Raw genomic sequence first — 17,870 nt, 5'->3', positions numbered from 1 at the left:
TTAGTTAGTTCTGAATTGGCAAATATGTTCCCTTACTCAGCTCTCATGTGCCTTGGAATGATAATCGGGGTCTAGAAATCGATCCTCAGATCATAAGAGCAGCAAGCAACTGTGAGCATAGACTGCAGAACAAAAGATTCAATCTAAAAATCATGAAATAACATCTACAATAATGACCTTAAAACCAGTCCAATATGTTAACTACACAAAAGCAACATGTTCAGTCAATCTGTAAATCAAAGCCAATGTATCGAGTCCGAAAACGAAAATACCAAAAACAAACCGTTTTAGACCTAAGCTTCAACATTAGCTAAACGCATAAACACGTTACCTAAGCTTCAACCTATTCAGTTTCAAGCTCACATCAAGGAAATGCAGCTCAGATATTGGCTTGACAAATCTCTGCAAGCGATAAAACACTATATTCTATTCCTTGGACGACTTGTTGATCAGTGACTTATGGATATGAGGGATCACACCACCCCCGGCAATGGTTCCCTTAATCAGGGTATCGAGTTCCTCATCACCACGGATAGCAAGCTGCAAATGTCTAGGGGTAATACGTTTCACCTTAAGATCCTTGCTTGCGTTTCCGGCCAACTCCAACACCTCTGCAGTCAAATATTCCAGGATAGCAGCAGAATAAACCGCAGCCGTGGCTCCTACTCTCCCATGTGCTGTGGTCCTCTGCTTTAGTAGACGATGGATGCGACCCACTGGGAACTGCAGGTTTATAAATTATACAAAAAGCTCAACAAATGGAGGAACAATATATCATATGAAACTCCAACCTCTAGTTACATCTAGTGATTTACAAACAACAACCAACACAACTGATACTAATCAGTCAGAACACGTAAAGCAGTCGGATCGAAACATCGCGATACCGATACTGTCTGCATCCCGACAACATAAACACCTGTTACTATATAGCCTTTTAGAGCCTGTTCCATTTTAAACAACTGTAAATTGTTCTTGCCAAACCTGCTAAAGACACATTAATTAACTCCAGGCATGTTGAATATCAGAAAGAAGAGTAATTAAAGACCCAATAATCAACTCAAATCCCGGCACTAATCTACCCCCACCCACACAAGCTTTAGGTGCTAAAATTGTATTCCCCCAAAAAAAAAAAAGACCCCAAACAAGAATAAGGTTATGGAAAAAGGAAAACAAACGGTGCAAAGAGAGATACCTGGAGACCAGCTCGAGAAGAACGAGAGATGGGTTTTTTCTTGTCTTTGTCCTTGTTGGAAGCTAGGGTTTTTCCGGTGGTCAAACCTTTGGCGCCTTTACCAGACATCTTTCCCACCGAAAACAGAAGTAACCCAATATAATTAGAGCCAAGCGGAGGATAGAATTTGTTCGCTGGGAGACGAAAACAATGGAAAGCTAAAGGTTAATGTTTGCGGTCACAGGCTCGAGGACGGGATAACATAAAGCAATTTATATATTCCAATAAAGATGACCTCTCAAGGAAGGCACGCACCTTTACTTAAGTAATCCTGTTGTTTCCGTAAAATTACAATATTGATCCATCCAGTTTTCATTGGGATAAAGCAATGTTTAGGGTTGAATTTAATGGTTTCTTTTTTACTTAACTAATTTTATAGGGATAAAGTAATGTTTGGGGTTGAAATTTAATTTTTTTATTTATATAAATTAGTGATATCTGATTTATTCCTCGCTCAATTCAGATCAAGTAGAAGGGCCACTCCCTCATTGGTACCTTGATGTAACTTGAACTGAAAATACTGCTCTCTAATGAATTTATGTGATAAAAAAAAAGTTATACAGCTCCACTGCGTCTGAGTTTTCATATTCAACCATATGGATGCACTGGAATACAAAACTCTACTGCTTACAATTTCCTTAATTTTATCAGTTTCCGGTAAAGAAGAGACCAGATCTGCTACAAAAATGGTAAGGTCAATGGTCAATAGATTATCCAAGTATCAAGCGAAGGCAACTACCAAGAAGATAACTCATCGTGTCTCTTAAAAGTGCAACTCATCACGTCTCTTAAAAGTGTAGAAAGGTTATAAAAACATACAAGGGTAAATACTACATATGCATTTTGGGGCCTGAATTTTGTTCCATGGTTCAAGCTAAACTTAAGATTTAGTTTACTACTTTTTGAGTGTAGGAATAGGTACGAGATATGAATTCAATGAGTTCTGACTCTAATTTAGAAGGTCGTTTTTATTATAAAAAAATAAGTTTGGGTTTGAATTTATGGTGAAAATTGTTGAAATGCATGCATCACCAAAAGTGTCAAGCAAGTTGGCATAAATAGTCAAACAAAATTAATGCACCGAAAGTTTGCTTGGTTTTTAGTTGAATTTGGACAATGGTAAAATCATAATTTAGTCATTGTATTTTTAGGGTATTTATAAGATTAGTCCTTAAGCTTCAACTATAAATACCCTAGCTCATTTAGCTTCAAAATCATCCCAAATCATTCTAGCTTTCTCCCAATACTAGAGAATTTAGAAAGTTTTCTTGAGAGTTGTTTTCTCATTTTTATCAAGAGCGAATTATATTGTTTTCTCCTTGGTAGATCGAGAGAAGTTGTAATTCATATTTTCTCATAGTGAAATTCTTCTACCGTTGTCCGTGGTTTTTACCCTATATTATTTAGGGGTTTTCCACGTAAATATTGTGTCTCTTTTATCTTCATTTTTATTTTCTCAAATTATCAGTTGTGATTTTGCTCTATACGATAGTCGTCTTCCGCAACAATTGGTATCGGAGCCAGATTTGAGTGTGTAATATTTGCATATTATCTTTGTGGTTGCCATCAAAAGGTGGATCCTCCAACATAAGAAAGTAAGAAGTTATTACCCATTCTTTGAAGATTCCAGAGAACTATTCACGATAGTGAAATAGTGGGAGTTATCTGTAAAAGAAGCTATGGCAGCGAAATTTGATATTGAAAAATTCAATCGGAGAAATTTCTCATTGTAGAAATTGAAGATGAAGGTCATCATGAGGAACAGATGTGTAGCAGCTATCAGTGAAAGGCCGGTAGATTTTACAGATGACACCAAATGGATCGAAATGGATGGGAATGTGTTGAAACATTTTGATATTTCGATATAACAAATTAAGTTAAATGGATTTTAAGATTTTCCAAATGATTTTCTAAGTATATTCGATATAACTATTCGAATATCAAAACATTACTCCAAATATTTCAAAAATCATTTTTAATCCTTACTTAAGTGTAAAATTAAGTTTTAATCATAAAACAATTTCAAAATAATTTTACAAAGTATTTCGAACCAATTCAAAGCCAAAAATTCCAGATTGCTCATAGGGAACCAATTCCCCCCATAGGAGGAACCGATTCCCCCCTGAATGGTTTGGCTCCGAGATTTCCAGAATGCTCGGAGGGAACCGATTCCCCCATAGGAGGAACTGATTCCCCCCTAAACAGTTTTGTTCCGAGAATTCCAGTATGCTCGGAGGGAACCGATCCCCCCCAAGGGGGTACCGATTCCCCCCTTGTACAACGGTCGAAATATTTGAATTTTACACTTAGGAACCGATTCCCTTCAAGGGGGAACCGTTTCCCCCCACGCTCCAAGCTGTTTTATTAAATGTTTTCACACTAAAACGGCTATAATATCTTCTCTAATCATCCCCAACGTTCAGAAGTGATCCAAGGTGTATTTAAGCAAGCTTAGAAGCCATTGATCAATAACAAGAAACATCAAGCAACTAGAATCAAGAGAGAATCAAAGAGAAAGCATCAAACCTCAAGTTTGAGCATTTCAAGCCTATTTCATTCAATATTCATTTTGCTTTCAAGAACACTTTTTGTGCTCAATTGTATTCATCTTTGAGTGTTCTTTTCTTTGTTCTAGAATTGTGCAAACATCTTACCTTGTGAGGTTTTCTTGTAAGTTTGCAAATTTGTAATCTTCTCTTTGAGAAAAGAGTGTTCTCAAGAGTTGGGGTATACTCTTGAGGGAATTGTAAGGTTATCTCTTTGGCCTCAAAAGAAAGAACAAATTAGTGAATTTGTTGGAAAATCCTTAGTGTGGATAGCTAAGGTAGTGGACGTAGACTTTGTTTGAGAAAGTCGAACCACTGTAAATCGCTGTGCAATTACTTTCAATTTTCTGCAAAAACTTCCACAAATTTTTTATTGCCAATTCACCCCCCTCTTGGCCAATTTCGTCATTCGATTAACTCAACAATTGGCATCAGAGCCTAACTCATTTGAAGGTTTTATCACCTCTTGAGTAGATTTGGGAAGAGTTATATCGATTATTAAAGTCATCAATGGCCTCCGCTTCAAACTTCGACTCCGGTCTCGATTCGATGCCCGTCAACAAGCCTCCTTTCTTCAATGGAGCTAACTACGCCTATTGGAAGAATAGAATGATGTACTTCATTCAAGCAAGTGACATGGGAGCATGGAATGCCGTAGAAGAAGGATACATTAAGCCTATCACTCATCCAAGGTTGTGGAGTGAAGGAGATACAAAAATGTTCCAGCTCAACTCCAAAGCCATCCATATTATCTTTTGTGCTCTTGGACCAGATGAATACGGAAGAGTTTCATCGTGTACAACCGCCAAAGAAATATGGGACAAGCTTCAAGTCACACATGAAGGTACCGATGAGGTAAAGAAATCAAAAATTAGTATTCTAACGCATAGCTATGAAAATTTCAGGATGAAACCAAATGAAGACATCAAAGCTATGACGGATAGATTTTCAACGATTGTCAATGGTCTCAAATCATATGGAGAAATCATCTCAAATGAAAAGCTTGTGAGAAAGTTAGTCTACTCCCTCCCAAAATCATGGCAATCAAAGAAGACGACAATCATCGAGTCTAAGGACCTATCGTCCTTAACTCTTGAAGAACTTATCGGTTCACTCCTCACTCATGAGATGATGCTTGAAGATGAGGTGGACCTTGATAAAGTTGAAGAGACACCAAAGGAGAAGGAGAAGAATAAAAACATTGGAGTTGCTCTCAAATCCACAAAAGATGAGAGTGATTCTAATGATGATGATGATGACGAGGAAATGGCATTGTTTGCCAAACGGTTCAGAAAAATGATGAGACCTTACCGAGGAAGAAATTCAAACGAAATGAAGGCCTCAAAGATGAACCAAAAGAGAAGGACCCGATCATTTGCTATGAATGCAAAAAGCCAGGGCATGTCAAATATGATTGCCCACAATTGAAGAAGAAGGGTCAATCAAAGAATAAGCACAAGGCTCATGTGGCTACATGGAGCGATGAAGAAGGTTCCGATGAAGAGGAACAAGAAGTAGCAAACTTGTGCTTGATGGCATTTGGGGAAGATTCTAAGGTAACCTCTAACTCATCCGATTTTGATGATTTATCTTATGATGAGTTATTTGAGGAATACAATGGGTTGGCTTCGGATTATGAGAAATTGTTTTTAAAATATAAAATGATGTTTCAAAATTGAAAAATGAAAACAAACTCATATCCAAAACCAACAACGATCTTGAAAGTAAAATCAAAGATTTGCAAATCAAACTAGAAGAGTTTGAAAAGAAAAATTTAGATTTGCAAAATTTACTTTCAAAGATCAATGATGATCATCAAAAGAAAATTGATGATCTTAAAACTTCTTTGATAAAGTTGGAACAAAACATTTTGAAAAAGGTGGAAATTCAAAATCCAACTTTGTTAGAAAAAGTTTTAGAAACTACAATCATAGAGGTCCCCAAAGAACCTCTAATGGAAAAATCATTAGAAGTATGTGGGTTCCTAAAGAACTCATTACTACTAAAGATAAAAATATCCTACACAAATGGATACCTAAGGGGACTAGGATTTTGGAAACTAATGAATATGGACCCAAAAGAATTTGGGTACCAAAAATCAAAAATTAATCTATGTTTGTAGGGAAAGGAGCATTGCTACAAGGCACGTGAAACAAATTCAAATTCATGGTACCTTGATAGTGGATGCTCAAGACATATGACCGGAGACAAAAGCCGGTTCATTGAGCTTAACGCCAAAAATGGAGGAGAAGTGACTTTTGGAGACAATTCAAAGGTCACATTGAAGGTATTGGTACAATAGGTAATACCTCTTCCATACAAATTAAGAATGTTTTATATGTGAATGGATTAAAGCATAATCTATTGAGTATTAGTCAATTATGCGATAAAGGATTCAATGTCTTATTTGAAATTAATGGTTGTAAAGTCATTGACATTGCATCTAATCGGATTATGCTTGTTGGTCATAGAATAAGAAACATTTACATGGTGCATTTAGATTCTATTGATATGACTAATTTATGCCTAGTTGCTAAGGATGAGCATGATAGTTGGTTATGGCATAGGAGACTAGGTCATGCTAGTATGAGTGTTTTGCAACGATTAATTCAAGGAGACTTAGTAAGAGGATTGCCTAAGCTTAAATTTGATAATGATAAAATCTGTGATGCTTGTGCTAAAGGAAAACAAAAACGAGTTTCTTTTAAATCTATTAATGATGTATCGACTAGTAGAGTATTACAATTGATCCATTTAGATCTTTTTGGGCCAACTAGAACTACTAGCTTGGGTGGAAAACAATATGCATTTGTCTTGGTAGATGACTATTCTAGATACACTTGGGTTCTATTCTTAAGTACTAAGATGAAGCATTAGAAAATTTCATCACATTTTCAAAAATAATCCAAAATGAAAAAGGTTACTCTATCACTAGTGTTAGAAGTGATCATGGAACTGAATTTGAAAATCTTGGATTTATTGAGTTTTGTAATTCTAATGGTATTAGCCACAATTTTTCAGCACCTAGAACCCCTCAACAAAATGGAGTTGTTGAGAGGAAAAATCGAACTTTAGAAGAAATGGCTAGAACCATGCTTTGTGAAAATAATTTGCCAAAATATTTTTGGGCGGAAGCCACAAATACCGCTTGTTATGTTGTGAATCGAGTAATGATTAGGCCAATTTTAAAGAAAACTCCATATGAAATTCTCAAAAATAAAAAGCCTAACATTAGCTATTTTCATCCTTTTGGATGTAAATGTTTTGTTTTAAACAACGGTAAAGAAAATCTTGGTAAATTTGATGCTAAAAGTGATGAAGGAATTTTTCTGGGTTATTCCTTAAATTCTAAAGCTTATCGTGTATTTATAAAAGAACTTTAGTTGTAGAAGAGTCTATACATGTTGTTTTCGATGATAATCCCCTTCCGAGGAAGGATTCTTCTGTTAATGATGATGTAGGTATTGTACAAGCAAATGACGTTAGAAATGACGTTGGAGAATCATCATCAAAGGAAGAAACAAAAGATGAGGAAACTCATGATCCCCTCGAGAATCCAACCATTGAAGAAAGGGAAGTATCTTTTCCAAGAGAGTACAACTATGTCAAGGATGGTGAAATTATAGGTGATCCATCAAAAGGGGTAACTACTCGATCTTCTCTTAGAAATATCTGTAATTATGTTGCATTTATTTCATGCATAGAGCCTAAGAACATCAAAGAAGCATTAAAAGATGAACATTGGATTATGGCTATGCAAGAAGAATTAAATCAATTTGAGAGAAGTAAAGTATGGACATTAGTTGAAAGGCCTAGTAATAAATCTACTGTAGGTACTAGATGGGTTTTTAGAAATAAACTTGATGAAAGTGGTAATATAGTGAGAAACAAGGCTAGACTTGTTGCTCAAGGGTATACTCAAGAATAGGGCATAGACTACGATGAAACATACGCTCCCGTAGCTAGGATGGAAGCAATTAGAATGTTATTGGCATTTGCATGTTTCAATGAATTTAAATTATATCAAATGGATGTTAAAAGTGCATTTTTAAATGGTTTTATAAAAGAAGAAGTGTACGTGGAACAACCTCCAGGTTTTGAAGATTCAAATTTTCCGGATCATGTTTTAAAATTGACAAAAGCTCTTTATGGTTTAAAACAAGCTCCTAGAGCTTGGTATGAAAGATTGTCAAATTTTTTAAATGAAAAAGATTTTTTAAAAGGAAAGGTTGACACTACATTGTTTTTAAAGAGAAAAGGTAAAGATTTATTAGTAGTTCAAATTTATGTTGATGATATAATATTTGGTTCTACTAATGATGTTCTTTGCCAAGAATTTTCTAAGCTAATGCAAAGTGAGTTTGAGATGAGCATGATGGGGGAGCTCTCATTTTTCTTGGGACTCCAAATCAAGCAAAGAAAAGATGACATCTTCATTAATCAAGCTAAGTACGTCAAAGATATGCTCAAGAAATTTGGACTGGAAAATGGGAAACCTCATAACACTCCAATGAGCTCTTCAACAAAGCTTGACTTAGATGAAGGAGCTTAAGCTTATAATTAATAAATCAATTGGCTAAATGATTTCAAAACCTTGTTTTACAATGTCTTTTTGATTTAACAAAAAGAGGGAGAAGAGTAAGTTAAGTGTTAAATGTTTTACATAATAAATTGAAGAAGTGTTAAAGTAAGGGGGAGTAATTTCAAAACTTGATTTCAAAAAATCTTAAAATTACTAAAATGTTTTGTTATATCAAAAAGGGGGAGATTGTTGAAACATTTTGATATTTCGATATAACAAATTAAGTTAAATGGATTTTAAGATTTTCCAAATGATTTTCTAAGTATATTCGATATAACTATTCGAATATCAAAACATTACTCCAAATATTTCAAAAATCATTTTTAATCCTTACTCAAGTGTAAAATTAAGTTTTAATCATAAAACAATTTCAAAATAATTTTACAAAGTATTTCGAACCAATTCAAAGCCAAAAATTCCAGATTGCTCATAGGGAACCGATTCCCCCCCATAGGAGGAACCGATTCCCCCCTGAATGGTTTGGCTCCGAGATTTCCAGAATGCTCGGAGGGAACCGATTCCCCAATAGGAGGAACCGATTCCCCCCTAAACAGTTTTGTTCCGAGAATTCCAGTATGCTCGGAGGGAACCGATCCCCCCCAAGGGGGTACCGATTCCCCCCTTGTACAACGGTCGAAATATTTGAATTTTACACTTAGGAACCGATTCCCTTCAAGGGGGAACCGATTCCCCCCACGCTCCAAGCTGTTTTATTAAATGTTTTCACACTAAAACGGCTATAATATCTTCTCTAATCATCCCCAACGTTCAGAAGTGATCCAAGGTGTATTTAAGCAAGCTTAGAAGCCATTGATCAATAACAAGAAACATCAAGCAACTAGAATCAAGAGAGAATCAAAGAGAAAGCATCAAACCTCAAGTTTGAGCATTTCAAGCCTATTTTCATTCAATATTCATTTTGCTTTCAAGAACACTTTTTGTGCTCAATTGTATTCATCTTTGAGTGTTCTTTTTCTTTGTTCTAGAATTGTGCAAACATCTTACCTTGTGAGGTTTTCTTGTAAGTTTGCAAATTTGTAATCTTCTCTTTGAGAAAAGAGTGTTCTCAAGAGTTGGGGTATACTCTTGAGGGAATTGTAAGGTTATCTCTTTGGCCTCAAAAGAAAGAACAAATTAGTGAATTTGTTGGAAAATCCTTAGTGTGGATAGCTAAGGTAGTGGACGTAGACTTTGTTTGAGAAAGTCGAACCACTGTAAATCGCTGTGCAATTACTTTCAATTTTCTGCAAAAGCTTCCACAAATTTTTTATTGCCAATTCACCCCCCTCTTGGCCAATTTCGTCATTCGATTAACTCAACAGAATGCTATGACAAACTTTCATCTAGCATTAGAAAATGAAGTATTGTCAAGCATCGAGAAGAAGAAGACAACTAAGGAGATATGGGATCATCTCACCAAACTGTACGAGGCCACATCGTTGCACAATAAAATTTTCCTTAAGAGGAAATTGTACACTCTCCTTATGCTAGAATCTACTTCAGTGACGGAGCACTTAAACACACTGAACACGTTATTTTCTTAGCTTACATCCTTAAGATGTAAAATAGGAGAACAAGAACGTGCTGAACTTCTACTTCAAAGTCTATCAGATTCGTATGATCAACTCATCATCAACTTGACAAACAATAATGTCACCATTCTAGTCTTCGATGACGTTGCATCTGCTGTTCTACAAGAAGAAAATCGGCGCAAGAACAAGGAAGACAGATAAGTAAATCTGCAACAAGCAGAAACGTTGACAACGATGAGAGAGAGATCAACAGAATGTGGCCAAAGTAGCAATCACAAACATGGTAGATCAAAGTCGTGGAGCAAGAAGAATTTAAAGTGCTACAACTGTGTAAAAAAGGGTCACTTGAAGAAGGATTGTTGGAGTCTAAATAAAAAATCCAATCCATAAGGTAATACCACAAACACTTCAGATGATGGAGATGTTCTATGTTGCGAAGCGTCAACCACCGTGGAAGGTAGAAAAAGATTTACAGATATATGACTCATTGATTCGGGAGCAACATATCACATGACCTCAAGAAGAGAATGGTTCCATCATTATGAACCTGTCTCAGGAGGATCTGTGTATAGTTGCAATGATCATCCCTTAGAGATCGTTGGCGTGAGAACCATCAAATTGAAGATGTATGATCGAACAATTAAAGTTGTTCGAGATGTACGGCACGTGAAAGGCCTGAAGAAAAATTTCTTATCCTATGGATTGTTGGATAATAATGCAAGCAAGATTGAAACACGAAAAGGAATCATTAAGGTGTTCCGTGGAGCGCTTGTGGTGCTGAAAGGATAAAAGATAGCTGCAAACTTGTACATGCTACAGGGAGAGACTTTGCTAGAAGCAGAAGCCTCTGTTACCTCATGTAGTTCAGATTCTGCAATGCTATGGCATCAGAAACTTGGAAACATGTCAGAACAAGGAATGAAAGTCCTTGTAGAGAAAAAGCTACTTCCAGGCTTAACAAAGGTATCACTTACTTTGTGTGAGCATTGCATAACAAGTAAGCAACATCGGTTGAAATTTAACATTTCAAATTCTAGAGGCAAAAGTGTTCTAGAATTGGTTCATTCTGGCGTATGGCAAGCACCAATTACATCCCTATGCGGAGCAAAATACTTTGTCTCATTTATTGATGACTATTCCAGGAGATGTTGGGTGTACCCTATTAAGAAGAAGTCATATATGTTTTCAACTTTTAAAAACTTCAAAGGGCGGGTGGAACTTGATTCTGGAAATAAGATCAAGTGTTTCAGAACAGATAATGGAGGAGAATACACAAGCGAAGAATTTGATGAATTTTGCAAGAAAGAATGCATCAAAAGACAATTCACAGTGGTGAACACTCCTCAACAAAATGGAGTGGTAGAGCGGATAAACAAAACCTTGTTAAAAAGAACAAGAGCAATGTTGAGAGATGCAGGCCTAGAAAAATCATTCTGGGCAGAAGCAGTTAATACTGCATGTTATTTGGTGAATCGAGCTCTATCAACTGCAATAGAGATGAAGACACCAATGGAGATGTGGACTGGTAAACCAGCTGATTATTCAAACCTCCATGTATTTGGAAGTATTGTGTACGTGATGTACAACTCCCAAGAAATTTCAAAGCTGGATCCAAAATCCAGGAAATGCAAATTCTTGGGGTATGCTGATGGTGTAAAGGGGTATCGTTTGTGGGATCCCACTGTCCGCAAAGTGATCATTAGCAGGGATATTATCTGTGTAGAAGATAAACTACAAATAAAAAAGAAGATGATAGCGCTGAAAAGTCAGAGACTACACAGATACATGTGGAAAATGAGATTGAACAAGGAGATTATTCTGAAGTAGAACCAGCACATGATGAATAAGAACCAGAGAGTTATGAAGTTCCAACAACTTGTCAATCAGATCGTGTGAGAAGACGTCCCAATTGGCACTCAGATTATGTTATAGAAGGAAATATTGCATACTGCCTTTTAATAGAGGACGGTGAGCCATCAACATACCAGGAGGCAATAAACAACTCAGATGCTTCACTATGGATGATGACGATGCAAGAGGAAATTGAAGCCCTTCATAAAAATAATACATGAGACCTTGTGCCACTACCACAAGGAAGGAAGCCAATTGATAACAAATGCGTCTTCAAAATCAAGCGAAATGGTGACGATCAAGTGGAGAGGTATCGCGCAAGACTGGTGGTCAAAGGATATGCTCAAAAAGAAGGTATTTATTTCAATGAAATTTTTTCTCCTGTGGTTCGACTAACAACAATTCGATTAGTCTTGGCAATGTGTGCTACATTGAACTTACATCTAGAGCAGCTAGATGTTAAAACAACTTTTCTTCATGGAAATCTTGAAGAATAGATTTACATGCTCCAGCTTGAAGGTTTTGAAGAAAAAGAAAAGAAGAACTTGGTTTGCAGGTTGAACAAATCTCTGTATGGTCTAAAGTAGGCACCGAGGTATTGGTATAAGAGATTTGATTCCTTTATTATGTGCCTTGGATACAACAGACTTAATGCAGACCCTTGTGCTTATTTTAAGAGGTCTGGTGATAACGATTTTGTTATATTTCTATTGTATGTGGATGACATGTTGGTTGTAGGACCCAACAAAGATCATATTGAAGAATTAAAGGCACAACTGGCTAGGGAATTTTAAATGAAGGACTTGGGATAAGCAAACAAGATTCTAGGGATGCAAATTCACCGAGACAAAAGTAATAGGAAGATTTGGCTTTCACAAAAGAATTATTGAAGAAGATCTTGTCACAATTCAACATGCAAGATTGTAAGCCAATTTCTACCCCTCTTCCTATTAACTTCAAATTATCCTCCAGTATGAGTCCTAGCAGTGAAGAAGAGAGAATGGAGATGTCTCGAGTACCGTATGCAGCAGCAGTGGGAAGTTTAATGTTAGTTATGATATGCACAATACCAGACATTGCACAAGCAATGGGAGTGGTTAGTCGGTACATGGAGAATCCAGGAAAAGAGTATTGGAATGCAGTAAAGAGGATCCTGAGATACATCAAAGGGACCTCAAATGTTGCATTATGTTACGGAGGATCAAACTTACTAATCAATGGGTATGTAGATTCTGACTATGCATGGGATTTGGATAAAGGCAAATCTATGATAGGATATGTGTTCAAAATTACTGATGGAGCTGTAAGCTGGGTTTCAAAATTGTAGTCAGTTGTGGCTACTTCAACAACAGAAGCAGAATATGTAGCAGCTACACAAGCCAGTAAAGAAACAATTTGGTTGAATATGCTATTGGAGGACCTTAGGCACAATCAAGAGTATGTCTCTCTGTTTTGTGACAGTCAAAGCGCCTTGCATCTAGCAAGGAATCAAACATTTCATTCAAGGAAAAAGCACATATGATTTCAGTACCATTTCATTCATGAAAAGGTGGAAGAAGAGACGATAGATATGTAGAAAATCCATACCAAAGACAACATAACAGATTTTATGACGAATGCGATCAACGCTGATAAATTTACTTGGTGTCGATCCTCTTGTGGCCTGTCAGAGATGTAAGAAACATGAAGGTACAAGGTAGAAAGAATGGTGTGAAGATATGATTGTTCTAATCAAATCTTCAAGTGGGAGATTGTTGAAAATGCATGCATCACCGAAAGTGCCAAGCATGTTGGCATAAATAGTCAAACAAAATTAATGCACCAAAAGTTTGCTTGGTTTTTAGTTGAATTTGGACAATGGTAAAATCATAATTTAGTCATTGTATTTTTAGGGTATTTATAAGATTAGTCCTTAAGCTTCAACTATAAATACCCTAGCTCATTTAGCTTCAAAATCATCACAAGTCATTCTAGCTTTCTCCCAATACTAGATAATTTAGAGAGTTTTCTTGAGAGTTGTTTTCTCATTTTTATCAACAGAGAATTATATTGTTTTCTCCTTGGTAGATCGAGAGAAGTTGTAATTCATATTTTCTCATAGTGAAATTCTTCTACCGTTGCCCGTGATTTTTACCCTATATTATTTAGGGGTTTTCCACGTAAATTTTGTGTCTCTTTTATCTTCATTTTTGGGTCCTGAATTTTGTTCCATGGTTCAATCTAAACTTAAGATTTAGTTTACTATTTTTTGAGTGTAGGAATAGGTACGAGATATGAATTCAATGAGTTCTGACTCTAATTTGGAAGGTCGTTTTTATTATAAAAAAATAAGTTTGGGTTTGAATTTATGGTGAAAATATCAGACTTGATTTAGAAAAATAATATGATTATCCTTTATATATTAAGGATAATTACAATAATATTTATCTTTTTATTTTTTTAATTAGATCTCTATTTTACTTACAAAATGAAAATTTTATATGTAGGTATTGGGACTTGAGTGTTGCGTAGAATGCTTATATATACTTTATTTGAGAATAGCGGAATAGAAGGTGCTTTAGGAATTCATTTCGAAATGGGGATGAGATTTTTAGTTATATTCGGAAAGTTGTACTGGTGAAAGTTTTTGGGATAAATAAATGAAAGGTAAACTACATCATTAACTATCCAACTATAGCTCCTTTTCAACCTATTCAATTATAAGTTTTTTTTATTTTGACCATTATTTTTAAATTTTTAGCAATTAGATCACTCAATTATTTAAATGTATTCAATCAGACCACTAGTCGTTAATATTTAACAAAAAGGTTGATGTAACAATTAATAAAATTTGTATAATTACATATTTGATCCTCCATATTTATATATTCTATCTATTTATTTAATTAAATACAATTAGGTGGTGATATGCCACCACCTTAGTAAGCCAAACAATTTAAAGCATATTATGCTTTGAAGGAGAATCAAACCAATGACTCACTGCATGCCCAAGCAACGTTTGAACCACTAGGCTGAGTGCCACACTTCGTTCAACATTCAATATATCGCGTTTAGCTGAAAATCATTGGACCAACACGAAATTTTGGTTCATATTTCACAACATATTACAATTTATAAATATATACATTTCATATATATTTTAAAATACAGTTAATATGAGATTTAAAATAATAATAAATTTAATATTTTAAAATTAAATTGAATATGTATAAAAATAAATTTAATATTTTTGAAATAAATTTAAAATTTAAAAATTAATTTCACCAAATTCATATTTTAAGCTATATTTATTTTTATATAATTAAATATAAATTTAATTTTTTTAACATAATTGATCATCTTTTTATATATAATTTCTTTAAATATAATCATTAAATAAAATTAAAATTATTAATTGTATTGAAAAATCAATTTAATGATTATATGTAAAGAAATTATATAAAAATAAATATAGCTTAAAAATATAAAAATCTAAATTTTACTTTTTTAAAAAAAACTCAATTTAATAGTTATATATATATAAATATTTAAATTTTAATTGAATACAGGTTTTAGTTTAATGGCAAAGTGTTGTCACTCCTTAAAATCTCAATTTTAAACTCTTTTATAGCATGTTGTAATCATTTACAAATTGAGGAGCTTAGCCTAGTGGTTGAGGCTCGCTTTAGAGAGCATTAAGTTAGTTGTTCGATCCCTTTGAAAGCATGTATTATTATGAAGCCTTTTATTGATGAATTAAGGTGGTGGATACAAAATAAAATAATTAAAATTAATAAAATATATTTTAATCTGGTAGTAACCCGTGTCATTAATATTATGACTAAATTGATTGAATATATAAATATAGAGGATCAAATATATAATTATTTTAATTTTATTAATTACCAAATCAATACTTTCGTTAACCGATTGATAAAAATTTAAAAGTAGTGATAAAAATGAAAGGGACTATAGTTGGATAATTACTCGCGTAATTTATCCTAATTCAAATTGAATCTCCCACCACACGTGTATAGCATGGGGTTTCGATTTTGGGTTTTTTTTTTTTTTTTGGGATGATGCTTTAATTGTATTTGTTGATTTGTAGGAGTTTGATTCTTCTTTTGAATTTAATACATATTCCGCGTCATGAGTTGGCACTGATTGACCATTCACGCCCATCGTATAGGTCAGGCAACACCAACCGCTAACAACTTGCCATTTTTTATTATTATTATTATTATTATTATCTCAGTTGACAGAACAGATTCCAAATTCCCAACCAAATTTTTATTAAATTTATATCTCTAAGTTGAAACCAATCCGATCTTTTTCTATTTCCATTACCCTCTCCTCTCTTTAAGTTCTAGTTTTTCAAATATGCAGATTAAGAAACTACCACTTCTTCATCTTCTATGGTGTTTTCTCTTCGTTTCCCAGTTTTTCCAGCTATCCCATGGCGATGTCGGCACCGCTGCCCACTACAGCCCTCCATATTTACGTCAGTACCAAACCCTGAACTTCAAATCTCTCTGTTTTTCTTGATTTCGTTTGCTGATTAATGGGTGGGTTGTTGTTTGTTTATGTATTGCGGTTGCAGCAACGACGTGCTTCGGCGACGATCAAACGGAGTTCCCATCGACCAATTTGTTCGCGGCGGCCGGAGACGGGATATGGGACAATGGAGCATCGTGCGGGAGACAATACCGGGTTCGGTGCATAAGTGCTTCGCAGCCTGGCACTTGTGTTCCCGACCAGACGATCCAGGTCAAAATTGTCGATTATGCTCCGACGGCACTCTCTCCGTCTTCAGCTCAATCCACCACCATTGTGCTTTCCAGGACGGCTTTCGGTGGAATCACCAACAAAGCTGTCGACTCCATCAACATTGAATTCCAACAGTAATTTCATCTTCTTTACCGGTAAATAATTTATTCGTATTTCCTAAATCCCAGTACTGAATGCTCTTTTGTTTTTGCTTCTGCAATCTTCATGCAGGGTTTGATACGGAAGGGAAGATTAAAGATGCATGTTTTATCTGCTAATCTGTCATAGTCAAAGCTGTTTTTTTGGTCTTGGAGTGTTTATAAAAAAAAACGATTGATTGATGATGAGATTTTTTTTCATTGGTAAATATTCAATGTTTTGTATTCAATTTTTAAGAAAGGGAGTTATTGTTTTGCTCTTTCGCGTCTGCTTCTTGCCATTTGGAAGCTTGTGCGTTTCAACCCGACACTTTTGGCCTACGCTTTTACCAAAAATGCTTCATGTTGACGTGAACCAATGCAAGATACAATTATCATTCCTCAGTAAAGGCAATGAGAAGAATACAATATTCAACTTGTTCTAAGACATAAAAGAAGAATTATTGAAGGGACCAAAATAAGTTCCTCAAGCCAAATTCTCGGCATCTTCACTTGCTCTCAGCATCATATAAAAGAAGAATAATTATTGAAGGGATAAAAATAAGTTCCTCAAGCCAAATTCTCGGCATCTTCACTTGCTCTCAGCATCATATAGATCCCCCCTGAAAATGTGATAAGGAAGATAAAGCAGGAAAGGGAAAGAGGCAGAGGACTAGGAGTATAACAGAAAGACGATATCTAAACTTCGGTGCATGTGATGTGAGTATACAATTTTAACAGAAGGCAGAGTGAAGAGGTTGTACATGAACAAAATGTGCAGCAAACAACTAGCAATATGCAAAATGAGGCTGCGACTCATGTCAGAAACATAGCTCCAGAAAAGTTCGAACAACATACGCTAAACAACTGTGAGAGTCGTTTAACTTTCTTGGATAAACTAACCAATTCTATTAATTTTCTCAATGCATGTCTCCGTGATATACAGACCTCACATATTCATAAATGTAATAGCATTTTACTCTGTTTGTTTGTTGTTCAAGTGCAAAGGAAAAGGAACATTCCCTTGAAACAAAATTACATCAAGTAAGCGTAATACTACCAAACCTTTTCTTTTTCTTGGAGGACTAAGGTGTTGCAGAAAATGCCTGATATAATCATATAAATAAGTAGGAACAATTGACCACACTACTGTAAAGGCAATGGTTTTGGAAATGGTATTATAAAGTTTGCACCTTAAAGTGATACAAAATAGTGGGTTGTAACATGACTGTTAAAAACAAG

At 35.1% G+C, this 17,870-nt stretch overlaps 2 protein-coding genes across 3 annotated transcripts; one reads left to right on the top strand and one right to left on the bottom strand.

The window, feature by feature from the left end:
- Positions 1-32: 32 nt before the first annotated feature.
- On the bottom strand, positions 33-1,466 carry LOC120180035 (probable histone H2A variant 3). 2 transcript variants are annotated; one of them, XR_005521662.1, is made up of 3 exons: positions 1,196-1,466; positions 332-723; positions 33-122 (listed from the first exon to the last, which is right to left on the bottom strand). XR_005521662.1 is itself a non-coding variant. In XM_039185466.1 (2 exons), exons 1-2 carry the CDS (start codon positions 1,301-1,303, stop codon positions 427-429), a joined length of 405 nt encoding a protein of 134 aa, XP_039041397.1. In that variant the 5' UTR covers positions 1,304-1,466; the 3' UTR covers positions 228-426. The 2 variants fall into 2 exon arrangements, 1 of the variants encoding a protein (XP_039041397.1); XM_039185466.1 differs by lacking the exon at positions 33-122 and having other exon boundaries at positions 228-723.
- A 14,592-nt stretch (positions 1,467-16,058) lies between these two features.
- On the top strand, positions 16,059-16,869 carry LOC120180008 (EG45-like domain containing protein). The gene is made up of 3 exons (XM_039185446.1): positions 16,059-16,225; positions 16,325-16,625; positions 16,723-16,869. Exons 1-3 carry the CDS (start codon positions 16,105-16,107, stop codon positions 16,727-16,729), a joined length of 429 nt encoding a protein of 142 aa, XP_039041377.1. The 5' UTR covers positions 16,059-16,104; the 3' UTR covers positions 16,730-16,869.
- Positions 16,870-17,870: the final 1,001 nt, after the last annotated feature.

This window comes from Hibiscus syriacus, unplaced genomic scaffold (assembly GCF_006381635.1).
Source record: "Hibiscus syriacus cultivar Baekdansim isolate YM2019G1 unplaced genomic scaffold, ASM638163v2 tig00112487_pilon, whole genome shotgun sequence".
Lineage (NCBI taxonomy): Eukaryota > Viridiplantae > Streptophyta > Magnoliopsida > Malvales > Malvaceae > Hibiscus > Hibiscus syriacus.
Note: the sequence above shows the minus strand (reverse complement) of the source record. Positions and strands in the feature narration are given on the sequence as shown.